We start from the raw sequence: 25,000 nt of genomic DNA on the forward strand, positions 1-25,000 counted from the left end.
CTAAAAGATACAAAAGAAGAGCTGAACCCTACTAAAGGAGCCTAAGAACCTGGTTGTCATATTCAATGAGAGAGAAGTTAAGTCCAACAGCATCTGGTTAGTTTCTCTCTACTCATTTACATTCCCAATCAGACACAACATTTTGTTCATTTTTTAATTTTTTTTTTTAATTTCCAATTGTCACTGCAGAATATTAAAACAAATTCCAGTTTTTGATTAATCACACAAAAAGCACTCAGGCCACTCAGTAAATTGGTTGGCACATGGAAGGGCATCCAACCATAAAAACCATGCCAAAACAGATCTTACAGATACTACTAGTACCACACAAAAAGCACCCAGTCCACTATGTAGGGTGGTTGGCATTTGTAAGGAAGAGCATCCAGCCATAAGAACCATGCTAAAACAAACCTTACAGGTGTTTGTGCCATACACAAATCATGCAGTCCACATTGTAAAGTGGTTGGCATAAAGAAGGGCATCCAGTCATAAAATCCATGCCAAAACAGACCTTGCAAATGTTGGTCCCACACAAAAAGCACGCAGTCCACTCTGTAAGGTAGATGGCATAAGGAAGGGCATACAGCCATAAAAACCATGCCAAAACAGACCTCACAGGTGTTGTTGCCACACAAAAGCAGCAAGGTCAATCTGTAAGGTGGCTGGAATTGGGAAGAGTATCCAGCCATAAAAACCATGCCAAAACAGACAGTAAAGTCTGACTTGCCAGCTCCTTTCAAACCATCCAACCCATGCCAGCATAGAAAACAGAAGTTAAATGGTGACAATGGGCGTTAAATAATAGTGATAATGATGATAATAATAATATATAGTTTATAGATCCAATATAGATTGAATCAACAAAAAAGTACTCCATGAATATACATATATATATATAGATACATACACACACATACATATATTCATATAAGAATGTAGTACATATATTCTGATAAAAGCATTCCACAGTCATTCATATACACTCATACACATAGATACATAAAGAGCATTACATCAAGAAAGAATCAATACACACCCACACATGTGCACTTACTTACAGACACATGAGGGAGTGGTACCGAGAAGGTGAGAGGGGAAGAAATGTTCATTTAATCCCAAGGGAGATTTGTCAAGGGTGAAGATAATGCGTTGTTCTTTGTATTTTCTGAAGCATGACATTATGTTGTGTTCTCTGATGCATAAACATTATATATTTGAACACATCTGGTCAATGGACTGGACTGGCCAGATGTGTTTAAAAGATGGGATGCACGTGTATACGGAGTGCACTGGGGAAAACTGCAAAGGTCAATATGAACTGAAAAATCTTTATAACTTAGCAACAAAAATAATTTCTCTTTGTCTATGAAGACCACAAATAGTTGCCTTAGATTCTTTATTCTTCTGCTCTCACACACACGTGCACACATGCCTTTATATGTGTATGTATCGTCGTCATCATTTTAACATGCACTTTTCCATGCCTGCATGGGTCAGGTGGAGTTTATTGATGCAGATTTTCTACAGCTGGATGCCTTTCCTGTTGTCAATCCTCACCTGTTTTCATGTAAAGTAGTAGTCCTCTATAGCCAGATATGTTTCCTCAGAATATTGGAAATGAATGACATTCACTTACAACTATCACACAATATCAAGACAAGGAGACAAATACACTCATAGACAGACAATATATATATATATGTGTGTGTGTGTGTGTGTGTGTGTGTGTGTGTGTGTGTGTGTGTGTATACATATATATATATATATATATATATAGATGGATGGATGGTTGTATGGATAGAGGGATGGATAGATAGATATGACAAGCTTCCTTCAGTTTCCATTTACTTAAATCCAGTCACAAGGTGTTCGTTGAGTTGGGGCTGTAGTAGAAGAGAATTGCCTAAGGTACCATGCAGTGAGACTGAACCTGAAAGCACATAATTGGGATGTAAGCTTCTTAATCATACAGCCACATCAGCACTTATATGTGTGTGTGTATGTGTATGCATATGTATACACACTCACACACACACACACACACACACACACACACACACACACACACACACACACAAGATAAGATAACAGCAGAAGAGCTGAGTTTTCCTTAATAGTTGGCTCCAAGTTGCACATAGCTGCTTTCCAAAACATTTTCTCAACATTTCATGAAGACCTACTTTGACTGTTATTGTGTTTAACTCTGTTTTACATATTGAGTACCTTCTCTATTGCATTTATATCATGAAGGATATATACGTACATATATGTATATACACACATATATCAAATATCATATGCTATATAAAACTTAAGTAAGATTTATATCTACATGAGTATTGCTATAAGAATACATAATGTAACCTTTCCATTTGGATAGTAACTCTACGAGAAATTCACATATGGAGTGATTCAAATATAAAGAATTTCTTTGGGGATATACTTCGATAATAATAATTTTTTTTCTGTTTTCTTACATTTCTTTCTATTATATTGTCATAAATTATAACTACTGGTTTTTCTTTAGTTATGTTTTATTTTGTTTTATTTTGTTTTCTTTCTGGGGGGTTTTTTTTGTGTATGGGTTGGTGATGTTGGTTGAACAACTTATGTTCAGAGATGGAGATATTAAACAGACCTAGTCACTACTTTTGCAACTAGAAAGAGATATTGTGATGAAGAAAGCATGTTTCAAGGTAAGCTGTACATCCTTCATTGGAAGATAATACATATTTTTTTTTTCTTTTAAATTACAACAGAGTATAGGACATGTTAATGCTAATAACAAAAAAAAAGAAGTTGAGTGAGAAAATATTTTTTTTTGTGTGCAGGGGAGTGGGGGGACTTGTAATTCTATAACAACATTAAATGTGCACAGGATTTTCAAAAGATGGTGAAGGAATGTGGTAGGGGGAAGCACACAATAAAACTAACAACAACAACAATGATAATAATAGCACATGCACAACAGGAAAGAATTATCTACTTTTTTGAGGGTTGTAAAGATAGAAAGTAATTTTTTTCTTTCTTTTATCCAGTCAACCATGTGAGAATAAACATTTTCTTCCTTTATACATTTACGCTTATTTATATATCCATTTATCATTGTTGTATGTTCTATTATTATTATTATTATTATTAGTAGTAGTAGTAGTAGTAGTAGTATTGTTGTTGTTTTTATTGTGTTGTTGTTGTTGTTAGTTGGACTGTTTGCATTGTTTTATCTAACAATTTTCAAAAACAGAGGATCAAAACACCTTTTTTCCTATCATGCCCCAGAATGCAGAAAGGAGAAAAAAAAATGCTTTGTTTAGAATTTTTCAAATATTTAAGAAAGTACTTGCATGTGACTGCATGTGTGTGTGGTTTGAGGAAGAGCATTTAGTTGTAGAACTCATGCTAAAGCAGACACTGGAGTATGATACAACCCTTCTGGTCAGCATGGAAAATAAATGTTAAATGATTATGATTATGATGATATATGCTATACTGTACTGCAGAATATATCAATAATTTTTAGCCAATGCTATATGCAAACCAACATAGTAGACATATGAACATGTCAAATTTACCTATTACCTCACAGATTGAAAAATTGTTGAAGAGCCTTGATCAATTTTCAGTGCTTATTAGGATCTCATCAGAAGTTTTTACATAATTTGATCAATACCAAAGAAACAAGCAACCAATCTGTTGATATACATATCAAATCTAGTAGATCCAGAGAACTGAAGTTAACAATTTGCCTACTGTAAGTGTTTAAACAGAGGTAAAATGTAAATACCTTGGCTTTATATACAATATTTCCATGGATAGAAAAAGCAGAACTAGCCAACTTTGTTTCAATCCTGTATTGGAGTTTTAACAATAATAGAGTAACTTCTTTAATTATCCATGGAGATACTGCTTATCAAACCACTATTGGTTAGAATTGAAATTTACTAATGGTTTAAACCATGTGTAGACTGATTTGCACAAATAACATATTCTTGGCACCCAATTCAGTCGTACAATATGGAAGCAAAATATCGCTCAATAATATATTAATTAAACTAGGGTGGCAAGCTGGCAGAATTCCCAGGATGCTACACAAAATGGATAGCAGCATTTCATCTGTCTTTACATTCGCAGTTCAAATTCTGCTGAGGTCGACTTCGCCTTTCGTCCTTCCAAAGTCAATAAAATAAGTACCAACTGAACACTGGGGCTGATGTAATTGACTTAACCCCTTCCCTGAAACTGATGGCCTTGTGCCAAAATTTGAAACCAGTATATAAATTAAACTGGATGCCAAGAATATATTATATATGCAAATCAGTCTATCAAGCTGTTTCAAAAAAAAAACATGGATTATGAAAAAGAATGGAATCATATTCCTTGAAAGTGTTAAATCCTAAAAAAAAAATTAAGACTCATTTTCTAACACCCATCTCTCAGTTAATCTTCTAACTGCTACCTTACTCCTTCAAGAGCTGTAAATGATACCATTTGTCCCCACTACACTTTGCATTGTATTTCTACTACTGTCCCTCATTTACCTCCTCCTCCCTTACCCACCCTTATTTATTTTCCTTCTTCACCTTCCCTCTTCCCAACTGATATTCACTGTATCTACCTCAATCCCCATCACTAATCATTTGTTACAATCTTTTCTCACTCTTGTGAACTCATCTGCCCACCCACCTTTTCTGTTCCTCTCTCCCTATTCTCTCTCATATTTATCTTGTATTTTGATAGTATGCCCTCACCATCAAACACACACACACACACTCTCTCTCTCTCTCTCTCTCTCTCTCCAGAAGGAGAAGCCATGTAATTACCTCTTCAGCAAGACACCTATTCCCATCAATCTACCATATTTTCACTTCCTTCAATACAACATGCCCACTCAGATGAGGAAACTTGTCAAGCATGTACTTGGTGACAGCACTAGTGCTGGTGCCACAAAAAACTTCCCAGTACACCCTGTAAAAGAGGCTGACATTAGGAAGGGCATCAAGCTCTAGAAGCCATGCTAAAGTAGATGGCGAAGTTTAACACAGCCCTCTGGATCATCAGTTCTTTTGAACTATCTAACCAATGGAAATAAAGGAAAAAGGGGCATTAAACGGTGGTGGTGGTGATGATGATGATAATAATGATGATGATGATTATTATAATGTTGGTGATGATGATGATGATCACTAACAACATAATAACAACGATCTCATATACGATAAGAACCAAAATATAGATTTTGTGCACAATTTTTTTTTCTTATTTACTCTAAACTTATTTGATTTCTATTCTGATAGCTACACAGTGAGTACAAATAACATCGTTTGAAACAAACTACTCTCAATTTATCTGATTTAATATGAATATAATTCTCTGGTAAATAAAAATTTCAAAAATTGTACTGATGATATCTAATGGAGTGAAACCTTTATGCAATTTGTATATTAAAACATTGAATAAATATAAAATGGATTAACTATATAATTATTTGTTTGTTTCTCAAATATATTTTCAAATTTCTTAAAGAAAATATATCATTAAAAAACAATTATTTTCTTTCTTTGATAGAAGTAAATAATGAACCTGAATGACTGCCCTGTCTGTGTATTGGCATGCACGCGTGTGTGTGCATGCGGAAGTGTGTGTGTGTGCTTATTTAGGTATGTATATATAATAACAACAACAGCAACAACATATCTGTTTAATCCCTGCTAGCATAGAAAAACTTACATATATATATATATATATATATATATATAGGCACAGACATGGCTGTGTGGTAAGAAGCTTGTTTCCCAACCACATGGTTCCGGGTTCACTCCCATTGCGTGGCACCTTGAGCAAGTATCCTCTATTATAGCCTCAGGCTGACCAAAGCTTTGTGAGTGGATTTGGTAGTTGGAAACTGAAAGAAGCCAGTCATATATATGTGTATATATGTGTGTGTGTGTGTGTGTGTGTGTGTGTATGTGTGTGTATCTATGGCAAGTTCAGCAAAAGAGATTGATGAAATAAGTACAACGCTTCAAAAAATTAATTCCTGGGGTTGATTTGTTCAACTAAATACCCTCCATGGTGGTGTTCCAGCATGGCAGCAGTCAAATGACTGAAACAAGTATAAGAATAAATGAATGTAATTTCCTTGGGTCCTCTCTTTCACACTTTCATAACATACAAAGGGTTTTAGGCATTTTACTTTGTCAAATGTAATGCTTATTTATTCACATTGTTTTGAATTAATTATGCATTATCTCACAGCTTTGACTTCAATGATGTGACTATTTTGGGAATGACATTGTAGGGTAAGTGTGTGAGGTTGAATCTGACCAGTTCAAACATGGAACAAGTAGAGTAACTGGGCCAGATATGGTTGGTTTAAATGCTAAAGGGTTAAACTCACTCTAAATACAGCCAATGTCTTCAAAAGGGAGAGTGAGGTTGAGAAAAAGATAGGGAGAAGAATTAACATCAGGAAGGGCATCCAAGCATAGAAACTGTGCAGACACTGGAGGTTGCCAGCTCTTGTAAAATTATTTAATCCATGCCAGAATATAAGAGTTTATTCATTTATTCAGTTTTACACAATTTTTTCCGTGATACTGGTTTTAAAGTATAGGCAGCCATGAATTTTCATTGAGAGGTACATAAGAAATACACCAGGATTTTACTCAATACAAACTCAACCCATACACAAACACACATGTGTGTCTGTGTGTGTGTGCATGTGTGTATGTACTTGTGTGTGTGTGTATGTGTATGTGTGCATGTGCATAAATTATGACTAAAATGTGGATTACAACTGCAAAGGAAGAGAAGTCAACTAAATCATCAGTGATAGTCACTGAGAAAATATCTGGTGAAGTAGGAGAGGTACAAGTCATTCATAAAATTAGCCAAGTAATGCAGGGAGAGCAATACCCGATCATTTGTGCAAGAGTATCCTCATCAATTGCCACAAGAGCACAGAAGATGCTCTAGAAAGAAACGACTATAGAGACATGAAACTGAAAGAGCCAAATTATACAAGTAGCTGAAATAGTTATACATGTAACCTCATTTATAAATAATTCATTCCTCACTAATCCAGGATAACATGGTATGCTAAATTGTGGAGTATGCTATGCTTATTGTGGATTGATCTGTAATAACACTGATCAGTGATCAAGCAAAGATTTTGCTTATACCATGAACATGCACCCAAGCAACCACCCACAGTACTCTCCTACCAAGAATGCACAGACTATCACTTGTGTTTATATAACTGTGTTTCAAGGCTGCATATTCTTTATATGCATTTATGTACTCATGCCCATCAACTTGGGACCAGTGAACAGAAAAAAATATGGTGGTGCCTGATCCTAACAAATAATATAAACAAGTGTATTCTCTACATGAAAAGGTAGAAATAATCAAGAAAATAGGTGACGGCGAAGGTTCTCTGCTGTGGATTGAGAGTTTGGTGCCAATGAATCGACCATTCCTTCCATTTACAAAGTGCATAGAGATGGTTTGCTTATTACTGATTCGTATATCACAGTTTTGTTTTGGTTTTCTTTTTTTAACCAAACTCACATGATGAACAAGGATAGATGTACCATGATTAACTAAAAAGAAAATTTGCTCAAGTAAGTTGCAGTGTGTGTGTGTGTGTGTGCGTGCGTGCACTAGGAGGCACACACAGATGCCCTCGTCCTAGAGAAACAACTACAGGCAAAATTCTTAGTAACTGCAAACTGCTACACAAAACATTCACAAAGCTGGAGAAGTCTTTTGACAGAGTACCACTTTCTGTAGTTATGTGGTTGCTAAGTAAATTAATTGTAAATTATTGGTAGTAAAATCATTCTTCAACTCAAAGAATCTTGTTAAATCAATCTACAAAGACGGTGAACAAGCAGAATAGCATGACGAGCAAAGTGCTTAGCGGTATTTCGTCCGTCCTTACGCTCAAAGTTAGTACCCCAGGCAAAATGCTTAGCGGTATTTCATCCATCTTTACATTTCGATTTATGTACTGAAAAGATTGATAATAATCAGGATCCATTCATGGACCAATTTTGGAAAAGCATGTTGAAACTCAGCTTCTGATTTTTCTAAGAGCTGAATGATTTATTTCTGGATATTTTGACATTATTCAATAAGAGAATTTGAGTTTGGAAATTCTATGTAATTTTCCTCTGGTACCATTTCTGCCAAAATGATTCACCTTCTTGAGGAGTGATCTGATTTTATCTTCTTGAGTAGCACCATGGGTAAGTGTCTCCTGCTGTAGACCTGGGACTCCCAATACATTGCATGGGAATAGGGGAAGCTGAAGCAACAAAACTGTTTGTTATATGTACATGTGTGTGTGCGTGTAAGTGTAAGCATACATGAATGTGTGTAAACATGTGTGTGTGTGCGTGTGTGTGTGTGTGCGTGTGTGTGTGTGCAAGCATGCATGTGTGTACATGTGTGTGTGTGTGATTGTTCATATTTCATACTTGTCATAAGTTGAGTGAGCGAGACGACAGTGATGTTGACCCTCTTGTTGACATTATGACCAGTCACTCTGCACTTTCAAAGACCTCTGAAATAAAAAACGTCTTGCTTGAAAATAGATAACGATTGGCAACAAAGAAAGTATACAACCATAAAATCCTGCATCAAATAATTCCCTATTCACACTCATACAAGAAGAGAAAAACACATTAAATGAGCACACACACACATGCATCCACATACATACAAATATATGTAGACACACACATATACACACACATACACACACACACACATAATGTGAGGAAGAATACATCAGGGAAAGATGTATAATATATATTTACGTATATATATATATATATATATATATATATATATATATATATATATATATATATATATATATATATATTTATACTTATACACATACACATACATGCACATAGGCACAGACACACACACATATATAAATAACGTAAGTAGTTGCATTGTGGAAGTAGAGTGTGTTGGGGGGTTAGGGTTTGGAAACATACTTAATAACTGAAGGTCAATTTGGCTGACAGATAAAACTAATAATAAATCTAATAATAATAATAATAATAATAATAATAATAACAATAATAATAATAATAACGATATTAATAATAGTAACATTAATAACAATAAATAATGACAAAAAAAAAAATAACAGGAGGAAGGGAAGAAAATAAAAGAAAAATAAATCAAAAGAATTATTCAGGCTATGTAGCGAAATTATACCGAAAATCTTTGCTCAAATTAGTTTAATGAAAAATTTATAAATATACACGGAACACATTTGCGCACAAATTACATTTTGTTTCCGAATCTTCAAGAATCAATAGAGAAGCTAGGTTAAGGAAATTGATTAGGTGGGTACAAAATGCCAGTTTTTCACCAAAGAAGAAGAAAAAAGATGTGTGAGAGATTAGGATTTCTACTTTTTTATCTTCTCATTTTTACTTTTTTTTTTTTTGATATTTTGGTTTTTTTTTGTTTTTTTTTCCTTTTTCATGTTCACTCACCGTTGAGAATATTTCTTATTGGAAAAGGAATTTTTGTTTTTATATTATTCCATTATATATTTTATATTGTTATTATTGTAGCTTCATCATCATATAAGTGATCCAGTATTGGTAGGTATGCCAGTTTAAAGTGTTATATATGGGAAGGTTCATAACATTCATTTATTGTGACTCAATCAACACACACACACACACACATACACACAAACAAACACACAATCACTCACATATACATACATGCACTCATACATACTTACATACATATATACTATATATACATACACAAACACACGGCTTAGAGTTAAAGAAATGTCTGAGTATTTTTGTAGCAAGTTAGTGTGGGAAAATCTCAGAAATGAATCTAATTTGAGAAGAAATTTTAATCCTGAATTCTCAAGTATGCTGACATCTTCTTAAAGGAATCATCGATAAATATACATATATATTGTATATGTGTGTGTGTGTGTGTGTGTGTGTGTGTGTGTGTGTGTGTGTTCATAATATAATTCCACTACCGAAGATTTCGTGTTCATTTTAGTTTTAAGTTTGCCACATAATTACCATACCCATAATTTTACTTGAAAACACGCAACTTCATGTGTGTGTGCGTGTATTCTTTCATTCTTCTATTCCTTTACTTGTTTCAATCATTTGATTGCAGTTATTTTTTTTGTTGAACAAATCAACCCCAGGACTTATTTTTTAACCTAGTACTTATTCTATCCATCAATTTCGCCGAACCACTATGATATGGGAATGTAAACACACCAACACTGGTTGTCAAGCAGTGATGGAAGGACAAATATAGACACGATGACACACACACAAAGATACATGCATACATACATATATATATGTGTGTATGTGTGTGTGTATACAATGAGCTTCTTTCAGATTCCATCTACCAAATCTACTCACAAGGCTTTGGTCAGCCCAAGGCTACAGTAGAAGACCCGGCGTGCTAACAATTCTACAAGCTCGCCGCCTTGGTGCTTTGTATGTGGAACCAGTAGAAGCAAGGTCATCAAATAACTCACAAGACAAGAAGAACCCTCAACTTCAGGGGTGTAGTATTGAGAAAGGTGGACTTAAAATAGATGATAAGGGGTTCATGTAGGATAGGAAGATAGAATCAGGTGTCTGGCAGCAGGGGAGGAGCTACATGGTTACTCCTGTTGGAAAAGGAGAGAAGATGGCACAGAGATGTCAGAGTGCCAAGAAGATGAACATGAGAGGAATGGTCCAGAGAACTGCATGTGTGAATGGGTATGTAAGATTGAATGAGTGTGAAAGGAAAGTGCCAGATGAGTAGAGGTGAGTATAGAGCAATGTTTCTCAACCTATTTTCCTCCAGACCCCGCTATAACTTTCCAGAAAAATGTATGCTCCACCGATGGTTGGAAAAAAAACAACTTTATTTTTAAAATTTTATTACAATTGTTTAATACAAAAGAATCTACTAGTAACACCTTTATTAAGTATTGAGTATTGACTTCTCATAATTATATACTTATCTTAAAGTATCCACACTTGGCCATTAGAATAATGTTTTACTGTAGGAAAGTCTTCACACAGTATGCTTGGCTGGAGTGTTTGGTTTGGTTTGGTTAGGCTGAGGATAGATGTAGTATGTTTACTGTGAAAAAAGATTTTCACAATTTCATGTCCTACTTTAAAAAAAAGGGTGGGGTAGAATTGGGGATCCCATACTCCAACACTCCACCACAATTTTCCAAGACCCCACTAGTTAGGCGTATACCTCACATTGAGAATTACTGATATAGAGGAAAAGGCAATGAATAGAGAACATGAGTAGATGTGTGGCCTGGAGGAGGGGAAGTGGAGGAAATAGGGTTGGATAAGGAAGGTGATAGGTGGTAGGACAGCTGATACGGAGTGCAGGAGGGGTGCGAGGAAGGCACAACACCAGAGATGAGGCCAAAGGTATGTGAGGGGGAGAGGGAAAGAACATTAGCAGTGGGGGCTGCCACTGACAGAATGAAAGAGTGCAGAAGGAGAGAGAAAAGTGAAGGGGGCATTCAACAGAAAATAAAATGTTAGGGGATGATACTGCGAGTGTGAGATACAAAGTGAATGGCTAAACACAAACACACATAAATAATGGACAAAAAATTGAATAATAAAGCTTCGTTGGTGAATGAATAACTTTTAATAACATGCTAACAGTAACACTGATATAGTACCTAATCTTTTAGGATGTATACACTCTAATAAATATATTATTATGTTAGTGTTATTCTCTCTGTAGTTGAGTAATTGCTAAAATCAAGATTCAGCATGAAACCATTGCTACTGCATTGGTACCAATCATTCTATCAAAAAACATTATATAACCACACATTTATATATGTATTCATGTTGGTATGTACATGCAAATGTATAGATGTATGTGATTACGCACATGGAAGAGAAGGGTGAAATCGAAGTTGGAGTGAATGGGTGCTGTGATCAGCAATGTAAAAGGATATCTGATATCTTGGTTGATAGAGTAACAGAGACATGTGTGTGTGTATATGTGAATGTATGTATGTGTGTGCACGCACACACACACACATACACCTATCTATCTATATCTATATATTGCAAATCCAATGGGGGTCTTAAAAGACATGTTAGGATCCACAATGAGCAGAACTTACTTGCAGGTATTGGTAGTGCAAATCAGAGGTGCAATCTGTGTGGGTGTTTTTTCAAAACACTGTCTGGTTTAAAAAGCCACATCAGACGCCATGAAAGGGCTAAGGTGTAGGTGCAGGAGGTGGTCAAACTCTGTTTAAGGAGTAGACAACCACCATATATATATATATATATATATATATATATATATATATATATGTATATATCAGTAAATAATGGGGTTGTGTTAACCGCACGTGGAGAAATAATAGGAAAATGAAAAATAATAATAAGGCAGAATGCTAAACTGAAAGCATATTTTAATATAGATTTCTAACCAAAACATGGTAAATTTTCAAGAAGAGGGAGAATGAAAATGCTTTTTACAAAAAAGTAAAAAAATGAAAAAAATACATATACCAATACATTATATTGTCTTCGAGCTTTTAAAGTTCAATGGTAATCCATGTAGATAATAGTTGGAAAAATAAGGATGCATGAAAATTTAGAGTTGCGTTAGGTTTAAAAAAGGAGCTAAAGGTTTATGTGTTAAGCAGGAAGTGTGGTCACATAGACTCTTCGCCAGAAACAAAAACCCTAAATTCCTTATATTCCCTTTCTATCAATGTAAAGACAGAATCTCCACACAAGAAAGAATCAACAAGGAGAATCTTTTCAAAGAGAAATTCCAAACATTTCTTAACACACAAACCCCTCAGTGACCTTATTTCTCTAGGAACAGACATAAACTTCCTGTTGACAAAGAGTTCATAACTCCAACTAAAGAGAATTGTCTCCCCTTACACACACTTCCTGTTTTGACACCACACTTCCTGCTTAACACATAAACCTTTAGCTCCTTTTTTAAACCTAACACAACTCTAAATTTTCATGCATCCTTATTTTTCCAACTATTATCTACATGGATTACCATTGAACTTTAAAAGCTCAAAGACAATATAATCATCATCATCATCATCATCGTTTAACGTCCGCCTTCCATGCTAGCATGGGTTGGACGATTTGACTGAGGACTGGTGAAACCGGATGGCAACACCAGGCTCCAATCTGATCTGGCAGAGTTTCTACAGCTGGATGCCCTTCCTAACGCCAACCACTCAGAGAGTGTAGTGGATGCTTTTACGTGTCACCCGCACGAAAACGGCCACTCTCGAAATGGTGTCTTTTATGTGCCACCCGCACAAGAGCCAGTCCAGGGGCACTGGCAACACTCTCGCTTGAAAACCCTACAAAGGCCAGTCAGGCGGTATATATATATATATATGTCTGTACGTATTGTCGTCGTCATTTAACGTCCGCTTTCCATGCTAGCATGGGTTGGACGATTTGACTGAGGACTGGTGAAACCAGATGGCTACACCAGGCTCCAATCTGATTTGGCAGTGTTTCTACAGCTGGATACCCTTTCTAAAGCCAACCACTCAGAGAGTGTAGTGGGTGCTTTTACGTGTCACCCGCACGAAGGCCAGTCAGGCGGTATATTTATTTTTTTATATATTATTTTTTTCATTTTTTACTTTTTTTGTAAAAAACATTTTCATTCTCCCTCTTCTTGAAAATTTGCCATGCAAAGAAAGCCGGTTAGAAATCTATATTAAAATATGCTTTTAGTTTAGCATTCTGCCTTATTATTATTTTTCATTTTTCCTATATATATATATATATATATATATATATATATATATATATATATATATATATATTAGTATTATTTTGAGAGAAGCTGACTGTATATTTTATCTGAAGATCAACAAAAGTATCTTCAGATGAAACATTAAATTTGCAATATGTTGATAATTTTTTTAAATACAACTAATACTGCACTCAGCATACAGCCCAGGTTTTTTTTTTTTTTTGTTAGCATTATGACTAAGAGCTAGTTGGATATTTAGTCCTGCAGCATTAGCCTACATAACAAATGTGGAGCTGGAAACCATTGAAGACGAAAACCTAGGAATACATGGCACAGGGTGGAGATGCTTGACTTCAGGATGCAGAGCCTCATGAAGATCATGACAACAGACTGTGATAATTTGGCAACACATGGTGCAGGACAAAGCCTGTCCACTGGTTCAACCATTATGTAACTAACATCAAAATGGTTTTTGTGAAGGATGGCTTGTATATACCATCAACATCATCATTTAATGTCCATTTTCCATGTTGACATGGAGTGAATGGTTTGAAAGGAGTTAGTAAGGCTGAGAATTACACCAGGTTCCATATCAGTCAAGCATATAAAAAACAAAGGTAAAAATGATGAGCTTTTAAATTTCCCTCACCTAAAACTCTTAATATAATGTAATCTTACATGTAAAAGGAACATGTATCCATAATGATAGTTGATATAAATATTGGTTGGTTGGCTGGTTTCTCAAGTTATGCATTACATAATATATATATATATATATATATATATATATATAGAGAGAGAGAGAGAGAGAGAGAGAGAGAGAGAGAGAGAGATAGAGAGAGAGAGAGAAAGAGAGAGTAAAAAACAGCTGCAGAAAGAGTTAACATAAGAGGTGCAGGATGAGTGGAAGAATTAGAGAGACTCAGGAAGAGGAGGAGGAGAGAGACTTTGCCTATCTCTGCATCTGTGAGTGCATATATGTGTATATATATGTCTCTCTCTTTCTCTCCATATATATATATATATATACATATATACATATATATATATATATATATATATATATATATATACATATATATATATATATATACACACACACAAACACACACACACATTAACGCACACATACACATGTGTGAGCTGAAAAGTTCATTCGTTGACGAGACAGAGTGATGCTAGAGCTGTGAATTCTTACATGCATTAATTTCAACACTTCTTATTAACAACTACATTGTTTCTTTCTGTCAAAAGTAACTAATAGTGATTTCTCTAGAAAATCAACAAAATTTAGCATTGTGGTTGTTATCAAATATCTGCAGAAAAACGGTAGAGCCTCCGCAAAGACAATCCTGCTGACATGGTCATTACATTAGGGGATGACACTCCAGTTTTATCAACAGTGCGAAAGTGGGCAGCTGGATTTTAGAGGGGAAAGGAGAGTCTTGAAGATCACCCAGAATGTGGACATCCTGCAGCTATCACCACTGAGGAAAACATTGATCGTGTTCACCACATGGGGATGGATGACAAGTGGTTCACTATAAATCAGATAGCCAATGCTGTTAGCATATCCTGTGAGAGAGTTGAGAATATTCTGCACAGTGAACTTGGTATGACAAGCGTTTCACATCATGAGAGAATCTAACATTGTTTAAGGCAGATCAGGTAGTTTGTTTGAACATTTCCTAACCCAGGATGAGTGTTGACTTCATTATATTGAGCCAGTGACAAAGAGACAATCCACACAGTAAAAACACCTCTCCTCACCTGCTCCAAAGAAAGCCAAAGTCGTCTCATATGCAGGGAAGGTGATGGCTTCAGTTTTGGGGATGCAAAAGGCATTGTGTTTATTGACTATCTTCAAAAAAGAGTCACACCACCAAGAGAGAGAGAGAGAGAGACTGAGTGTGTGTGAACTTCTATCATTTAAAATTAACATAGAGAGTAATTTTGCTTTCAATTTTCTTTTTTACTTTTTGAATATTGTAGCTATATGTAATTTTATTTGAGTAAATATTTTTCTTTTGAAAATTAGTATTCATTTCGTTATTGTAAGTAAATACTTATATATATGCCACAGTTTCTGATATTACCCATGGTTACAAAAGTATACTTTCAAAGTTACCTATCATATCATATGATGCGTAATACTCTAGTTTTTTAATAATGGGTACCCTTATATATCAGCTGACCAGAACAAATTCAACAAACAAGATACAATAGAGAACTCATCCACTAAAAATATACAAACTATACGTATCTTATACTCCAAGAAGTAAATTCGTTCTCATTACAAAATGGATGATTATACCATTAAAGAAACTTATTAAAAAAGAAAATAAATGTAGCACACCAAATCACAGCCTTATAGAATATAGTATACAAAAGCACCGAGTTGAAGAAAAGTTCCTCATAAACATGAAATTACAAACTAGCAAACCACAGAACGTACTTCAGACAAGCAATGTATTATAAAAATATCAGTGTAAACATGAAAGTTGCTAGCATTATGACTGAAACTGTTACATTAGATGTATAAGCACAACACTCTTTTATTAACTGACAATGTATTTACAAGGAGGCGTGAAATTAATAGAGTTCACAAATTAAAATTGGATAGGAAAATTGCTGACAGCACTAAATTTTTATGAAGAATTCTGCCAAAAATGAAAACAACTATAGAAGCTTTATTGATATTGAAGTACAAAGAAAATAAGAAATAAATCAGATCTACCAGGACACAACTGTTGTATAATTTTTTACATTTAGCATTGATGATTTTATCAGTTATAAAATTATTCTCATGATATTTTGTGTCATCCTGCAAAGTGCATGAATATCATTTTTTCTGATGATAAGGCTGCAAAGCTCTTGAAATAGTAATAAACTAATAATGAAATATGAAGAACTCTTAATAAAAAAGAATTAAACTCTAACACAGTCGTGTCTTTAATATAACATTTGAAAGAGAAGCTGTTCCCTACTAATACAAATGAACACTCACATATATACATATATATATATCTACATATTTACACATATATGTATGTATGTATGTATGTATGTGTGTGTGCATGTGTGTGTGTATATATATACACACACACACACATATATATATATATATATATATATATATATATATATATATATATATATATATATATATACATACAAACACACAGATACATACATGCACAGATATATACATGCATATATATATATATATATATATATATATATATATATATATATATATACATGCACAAGTTTCAGGTGTGGAAGCAAGGACTAGAATCGAAGGGCCTTAGAGTCAACCTAGCAAAAACCAAAATCCTAATAAGTAGGAAGGTAGATAAAACACAAACCCCTTCAGGTAGATGGCCCTGCTCAGTATGTAGAAAAGGAGTAGGTAGTAACTCTATAAGATGTACCCGGTGCAAGCTATGGACACATAAGAGGTCCAGCAATATCAAAGGCAGATTAACTACGAAGTTAGTTTTTGTATGTGGCAGATGTTCAGGTGCAATAAATACTGTAAACAAACAGGAAACAACTTCTATCTCATTCCAGGGAGAAAAACTAGAGGTAGTCGATAGCTCCCACTATCTGGGTGACCAAGTTAGTAGTGGGGGTGGGTGCGCTGAAAGTGTAGCTGCTAGAATAAGAATAGCCTGGGCAAAGTTTAGAGAGCTCTTACCCCTGCTGGCGACAAAGGGACTCTCACTCAGAGTAAAAGGCAGACTGTATGACGCATGTGTACGAATAGCCATGCTATATGGCAGTGAAACATGGGCGGTGACTGCTGAGGACATGCGTAAGCTCGCAAGGAATGAAGCCAGTATGCTCCGCTGGATGTGTAATGTCAGTGTGCACACCCGTCAGAGTCTAAGTATCTTGAGAGAAAAGCTGAACATGAGAAGCATCAGTTGTGGTGTGCAAGAGAGACGATTGCGCTGGTATGGACATGTGGTGAGAATGGATGAAGATAGCTGCGTGAAAAAGTGCCACACCCTAACAGTTGAGGGAACCCGTGGAAGAGGTAGGCCCAAGAAGACCTGGGCTGAGGTGGTGAGGCAAGACCTTCGAACATTAGGCCTCTCCGAGGCAATGACTACTGACCGAGACCTTTGGAAATGTGCTGTGCGTGAGAAGACCCGGCAAGCCAAGTGAGATCGTTGCCAATGCCGCTGGACTGGCTCTTGTGCAGGTGGCACATAAAAGACACCATTTTGAGCGTGGCCGTTGCCAGTACCGCCTGACTGGCCCTCGTGCAGGTGACACATAAAAGGACCCACTACACTCTCAGAGTGGTTGGCATTAGGAAGGGCATCCAGCTGTAGAAACTCTGCCAAATTAGATTGGAGCCTGGTGTTGCCATCCGGTTTCACCAGTCCTCAGTCAAATCGTCCAACCCATGCCAGCATGGAAAGCGGACGTTAAACGATGATGATGATGATGATATATACAGACATATATATATATATATATCTATATACATACACATACTTATACATATATATATATACACATACATTTACATATATATATAAACACATACATTTACATATATATATAAACACATACATATACATATATATATATATACACGCACTTACATATATATATATATATATATATATATACATGCACATACATATGCATATATATATATACACACACATACATATACATACACGCACATACAAATATATATATATATATATATATACATGCACATACATATATACATATATGTGTGTGTGTATATATATATATATACAAGCACATACAGACTCATATATAAACATACACACACATATATACACACACAAGCATATATACACACACATAAATACACACACACACACATCCATATATATTATATAAGCTGAGTTTGAATCATTCTATTATCTATTTTTCCAATTAATGTAAATGTCTGAAGAGAGCCAGAATTGAGAACTTAATATAGCAACAATAATGCTATTCCTGGAAAAACTTCAAGTGGCTATGGAATGAGTTAATTATGTATTAAATGTTTCCATATAAGGAGTCGATAACTATAGATACAAAATTGGGGTTGGCAGGCAATGTGATGAGGAAGCTCCTGAAGAGCCAATTAAAAAAACTTACTTTCGTTTTTATTTATACATATACATACATATATATATAGAGAGAGAGAGAGGGAAATATATATATATTCTGATAACTTATTTTACATCTACTTTCAGTAGGTGCTAAGCTCCCACCAAGTTTGTGAGTAAGAATAAAAATTGGTTTTGGTTTCCAGTTGAACCCATTTCCTTTGCACCACTAAATACCTACAAATTGATGACAGTAGTAAATTTATTTTCCCCTATAACCATTTGATTTGCATCTTTCATTTCCCACCAATGCTTGAGATCCTTTTCGTTTTTTTTTTCCTTATAAGTTGAGCTGAACAGATCAACTCTTAGAGAGCAATGAATTATAGACTTTATCTGCCACTTAGTTTATTATCACCATCACCATCACATTACTACCACACCATAACCACCACAACCACTGTCACTACCATCACCACCACAACCACTGTCACTACCATCACCACCACAACCACCATCACCACCACAACCACTGTCACCACCACAACTACCGTCACCACCACAACCTCTGTCACTACAACAACCACTATCACCACCACAACCATCACTACCACAACCACCACCACCATCACCACCACATCCATCATTACCATCATCACCCTCACCATCACAACCACTGTCACTACCATCACCACCACAACCACTGTCACTACCATCACCACCACAACCACCATCACCACCACAACCACTGTCACCACCACAACTACCGTCACCACCACAACCTCTGTCACTACAACAACCACTATCACCACCACAACCATCACTACCACAACCACCACCACCATCACCACCACATCCATCATTACCATCATCACCCTCACCATCACAACCACTGTCACTACCATCACCACCACAACCACAGTCACCACCAGAACTCCCGTCACCACCAGAACCACTATCACCACCATCCCCACCATCACCACCACAACCACTATCGCCATTGGATGTCTTTAGCAAAGTCCATTCTGTTGCAGGCTAAGTCTTTGGTTTGAGGATAACTGCTTCCTTTCCTTTTCTTCCTTATTAGTCTTGGAGAAATGAAGGTGAATGGCCTAGTAGTTAGGGTATTGCACTCACAGTCACAAGATTGTGGTTTCAATTCCCAGACAGGGAAGAGCTTGCATGACAGTGGCATTCATTTCCAACTATCACATGAATTCAAGGCAAGGAGACAGTAACACACACGATGGGCTTTTTTCAGATTCTGTCTACTTAATCCACACACAAGGCTTTGCTTAGTCTGAAGCTACAGGTGCAAACACTTGCTCAAGATGATGCGCAATGTGATTGAACCCAAGACCACGCAAACTTCCAATCACAAAGCCATAATCATCAAGCGAGTAGATGATCTAACGAAGAAAAACTTTTAAATCCACATTAGTAATATGCCGAATTGTATATGTTCCAGCTTATTACATTTTATGTCCTGAGTTCAGATCATACTTTGACCAATTTGGCTTTTCATTCTTTCAGGGGTTGATAAAAAGAAGTACTAGTAATTGACTAACTCTTTCCTTCAAATTTGCTGACTTTGCGCCTAAATTAGAAACCATTATTATTATTATTATTATTATTATTATTGTTTTTTAAGGCGGCAAAGTTATTAGCATATCAAACAAATTACTTAGCAACATTTCTTCTGATTCTGAGTTCAGATTTCACCATTGTTGACTTCATCCTTTCAGAGTCAATAAATAAAATACCAGTCAAGTACTGTGGTTGACGTAATTTACTTGCTCCCTTCAAAATTGTTGGCCTTGAGCCCAAATTAAAAAGAAGTATCAAAATTCTGTCAGCTCACTGCCGTCAATGACATTAATGATGATCCTTTCTTATTTTGGCACAAGACCAGCAATTTTGAAGGGAAGCGGTCAAGTTGATTACATTGACCCCAGTACTTGACAGATATTTTGTTTTAATCAAACTGAGAAGGATATAAAGGTTGACTACAGCAGGATTTGAAGTCAGAACATAAAGTGCATTATTTACATTTGACGGACATTCCTTCATCTTGTTTGTTGTTAACACAAGGTTTTGGCTGATATACCTTCCAGCCTACATCAGGTGTCTTAAGGAAATTTCGAACCTGGGTTTTCATTCCTAAGGTATTTTTCAATGTTTTTATTATTATCATCATTATTATTATTATTATTATTATTATTATTATTATTATTAAAGCAGCAAGCTTGTAGGATTGTTACTACACCAGTCAAAATGCATAGCAGCATTTTCTTCTAAGGCAGTGAGCTGGTAGAATTGTTAGCTAGTTGGACAAAATGCTTAGCAAATTTCTTCTGGCTCTTTAACATTCTGAGTTCAAATATTGCTGAGACCAACTTTGCCTTTCATCCTTTTGGTGTTAGAGTGGCTGTGTGGTAAGTAGCTTGCTTACCAACCACATGGTTCTGGGTTCAGTCCCACCGCGTGGCACCTTGGGCAAGTGTCTTCTACTATAGCTTTGGACCGACCAAAACCTTGTGAGTGGATTTGGTAGAGGGAAACTGAAAGAAGTCCGGCGTATATATATATATATATATATATATATATATATATATATATACATATATATGTATATGAATGTATGTATGCATGCATGTATGTATGTATATGTTTGTGTTTATCCCTCCCACCATCACTTGACAACTGATGTTGGTGTGTTTACGTCCTCGTAACTTAGCAGTTCGGTAAAAGAGACTGATAGAATAAGTACTAGGCTTACAAAAGAATAAGTCTTGGGGTCAATTTGTTCGACTAAAGGTGCTGCTCCAGCATGGCCACAGTCAAATGACTAAAACAAATAAAAGAATAAAAGAATACCAATCTAGTACTGGAGTCAATATAATCAACTACTCCCTTCCCAATTACTGGTCCTATGTCAGATTTTTAAGCAATTTTTACTATCATTAATGAGTTCTTACAGGTTTTCAAGGGTAATCAGAGTATATTGATTTAACTAACTTCAGTGCTTGGTTGGTTCTTATATCATAGAACCCAGAAAAAGGAAAAGCCCCAAACCAACCAACTAGGGAAATATGAACTTAGTGTGTGTAAATAAAGGGATGCAGCTAAGTAACTAAATACCATGTCACAAAGCAATTTAATGTAAGATTTTTGCCATTCTTGAAGAGGAAGTAGAGGATACCAAAAACAAAATATAAACAATGACAACAACAATAAGAACAAAAAACTGTCTTCCAATTGTCAGCTTTCATTTCAGAGAATTAAAAAACAAAAAACATGGAGAGATGGAAGAGAGAACACAACCTTAAGTCAACAGTGAAACGATCCCCTACCCCACGTTCTGTACAGCAAAGAATCTAATCCAAAGAGTTATGTCCATAGTTACACAAGGAATATTTCCAGTATTTCTCACTTCCACACTCACACACATATCTTGTCATATATATATATATACATATATATATATATAAACATACACATACACCCCACCACCACCACTATAGCATTCTTACTTTTTGCTTCTTCCTTCATCTCTCTCTTCTTTCTACTTCTTCATCATCTTCTTCACATTCTTCTTTTTCTCCTTCTTCATCATCTACATCACCTACCTCCTTCCCTTCTTTTTCTTCCAACTTCTTTTCTTTCTCTACTCTTATTCCTTCTATTTCTCTCTTTTTCTTTCTTTTCTTCTCATTCTTCTTCTTTCCCTCTCATTCTTGTTTTTTTCTTCTTGTCTTATTCAGTTCCCACACACATTCACTAAGAGCTATGTTTTATAATCATTTCCAGCCTGGTTCACTCTCTTCACCAGAGGCACACACACACACACACACACACACACACACACACACACACACACACACACACACACACACACACAAACACACACACACACACACACACACCATAAACTCCATAGTTTCTCTTATCCTTCTCAAATCCCACTCAGATTTATTTACACAGCAATCAATACATGACATTTATATTTGAAACGAGTGATGGCGATGGTGGTAGTGAGGGTGAAGCTGGTGGTGGTGATCAGGAGAGAAGCAGGGGAACAGTGATTGTTAAAAATAAAGGTAAAAGAAATATATATATATATATATATATATATATATAACAAAAACAAAAACTGAGAAACAAAATGGTGAGAGGCAAAAAAATATTCAGAATTCTGGAGTCAGTGTGGGTAGTCTCAGATTTAGAATAGGGGGTGGGAAATAAAAGGGAAAAAAAAGAAAAAGGAGAGAGGATTATTAGCACAGATTCTCAAATGATACAGTAGGCGTAGGAACGATGCAATGATTTATTAGAAAAAGCTATCCTTCAAACCACTTTAAAAAAAAAATGTAGCAACAAAACAAGGGAGGTAATCGCTCTTAGTTTTTCCCTTTTTTTCTATTTTCCTTCACTATTTTTTTTCTTTTTCTTTCCCCTTTCTTCCTTTATATTTAAAATTTTTTTTTTCTTTTAGGTAATCCCCCTATCCCTACCCTTTGCCAAAACTCACCCTACTGCAATTTTGCTACGGTTCCATCACTTTGTTGGAAAATTGATTTCTAGCAGAGCAAGAGGAAAGCACTGAAATACACACACACACACACACACAATCATATATATATATATATATATATATATATATATATATATATATATATACACACACATACATTTACCAGTCTAAAGTATCCAAATATGTAGTTATCTACAATGGGTAAGAAATGGCAGTAAGTTGTAAATCACATGTATGATGTATGTGTGATTATGTTCATATATACATACATACACTTATATACATACGCACTTACTCACACACATATGTATGTGTATGTGTGTGTGTGTGTGTATACACACAAATACATATATATCTTAAAATAAACGCAAATACACGCATATATATGTATATATACACACACATTTATACAGATAGATATACTAGTCACAAAAAATGTATTTTATAATAAACACATACAAACATATATGCATACACACAAATACATATTTCATAATATAAACAATATACACACCAACATATATGCATAAACACACATACATGAATATACGCACAAACACACAGGCGCTATCATGTGTGCACTCATAAATAAGTGTGTGTGTGTGATAAAAAAAATGTACAATTCCAATAAGAAATGAGAAGAAACAAAGGAGAGGGAAAAAAATTTCCTTTTCCTTCCTGACTCAAAATCAAGAACATCTGAGAATTCCTCTAAATATATATATGAAGCTTTGCGAAGCAAATCAGGTTTGAATTTCTGTGATTAAGTTACAAAAGCTAATCTAATATTATAAAAGCAAGTATGATGGCAAGAGTAAGCTATGTGTTTCAGGCACTTGACTCACAGCTCATTGGCGATATGTTCAAATCAGGCTATGTACATTGCAGAATGGGATACACCATAGCTAATAGCACTTATATTGAACATAACTTAGCTGATGGAGAAATGTTGTTAACGGACAGACAGGCAGTTGGACTGGCTGGCAAATGGATGGACGAATGGTTTTTGATAGATACTCAGATACATTGATAGATAGATAGAGAGTTATTCATTCAGACAGATTGATCAATAGATAGATAGACAGACATATTCAGAAAGACTCATAGACATATAGATAGATAGATAGATAGATAGATAGATATATAGATAGATAGATAGATACATACATACATACATACATACATACATAGACAGATAGATAGATAGATAGATAGATAGATAGATAGATAGATAGATAGATAGACAGACAGACAGATAGAAATGATAGATAGTTAGATGGATGGAGGGAGAGAGAGAGAGAGAGAGAGATTGACAGGTCAATTGATATCTACCTAGCTAGCTAGCTACATATGTAGGTAGACAGACAGACAGGTAGATATCCACCTATATATTTACATATGCACACACAATCAAAGATGCACAGAATATTTTACTCTCCGCAGCAACTAACATTAAGTATTCTAAAAAGCTACAACATCTATGAGTTACTGGTGTGATTAGCTTCTTATCTCTCTCTCTCTCTCTCTCTCTCACACACACACACACACACACACACACACACACAGAGTT

At 35.3% G+C, this 25,000-nt stretch overlaps 1 protein-coding gene across 1 annotated transcript in view; it reads left to right on the plus strand.

The window, feature by feature from the left end:
• The first annotated feature begins 10,683 nt into the window (after nucleotides 1-10,683).
• The window catches only part of LOC149132685 (uncharacterized), a 43,369-nt gene continuing 29,052 nt past the window's right edge, over nucleotides 10,684-25,000 (plus strand). Inside the window, exon 1 of the mRNA XM_089362090.1 lies at nucleotides 10,684-10,787. Within this exon, the coding sequence (XP_089218216.1) occupies nucleotides 10,684-10,787 (104 nt within the window). The remainder of the gene's footprint in view (nucleotides 10,788-25,000) is intronic.

The sequence above is a fragment of the Octopus bimaculoides genome, chromosome 14 (genome assembly GCF_046866305.1).
Source record: "Octopus bimaculoides isolate indiv1 chromosome 14, ASM4686630v1, whole genome shotgun sequence".
In the NCBI taxonomy this organism is placed as follows: domain Eukaryota; kingdom Metazoa; phylum Mollusca; class Cephalopoda; order Octopoda; family Octopodidae; genus Octopus; species Octopus bimaculoides.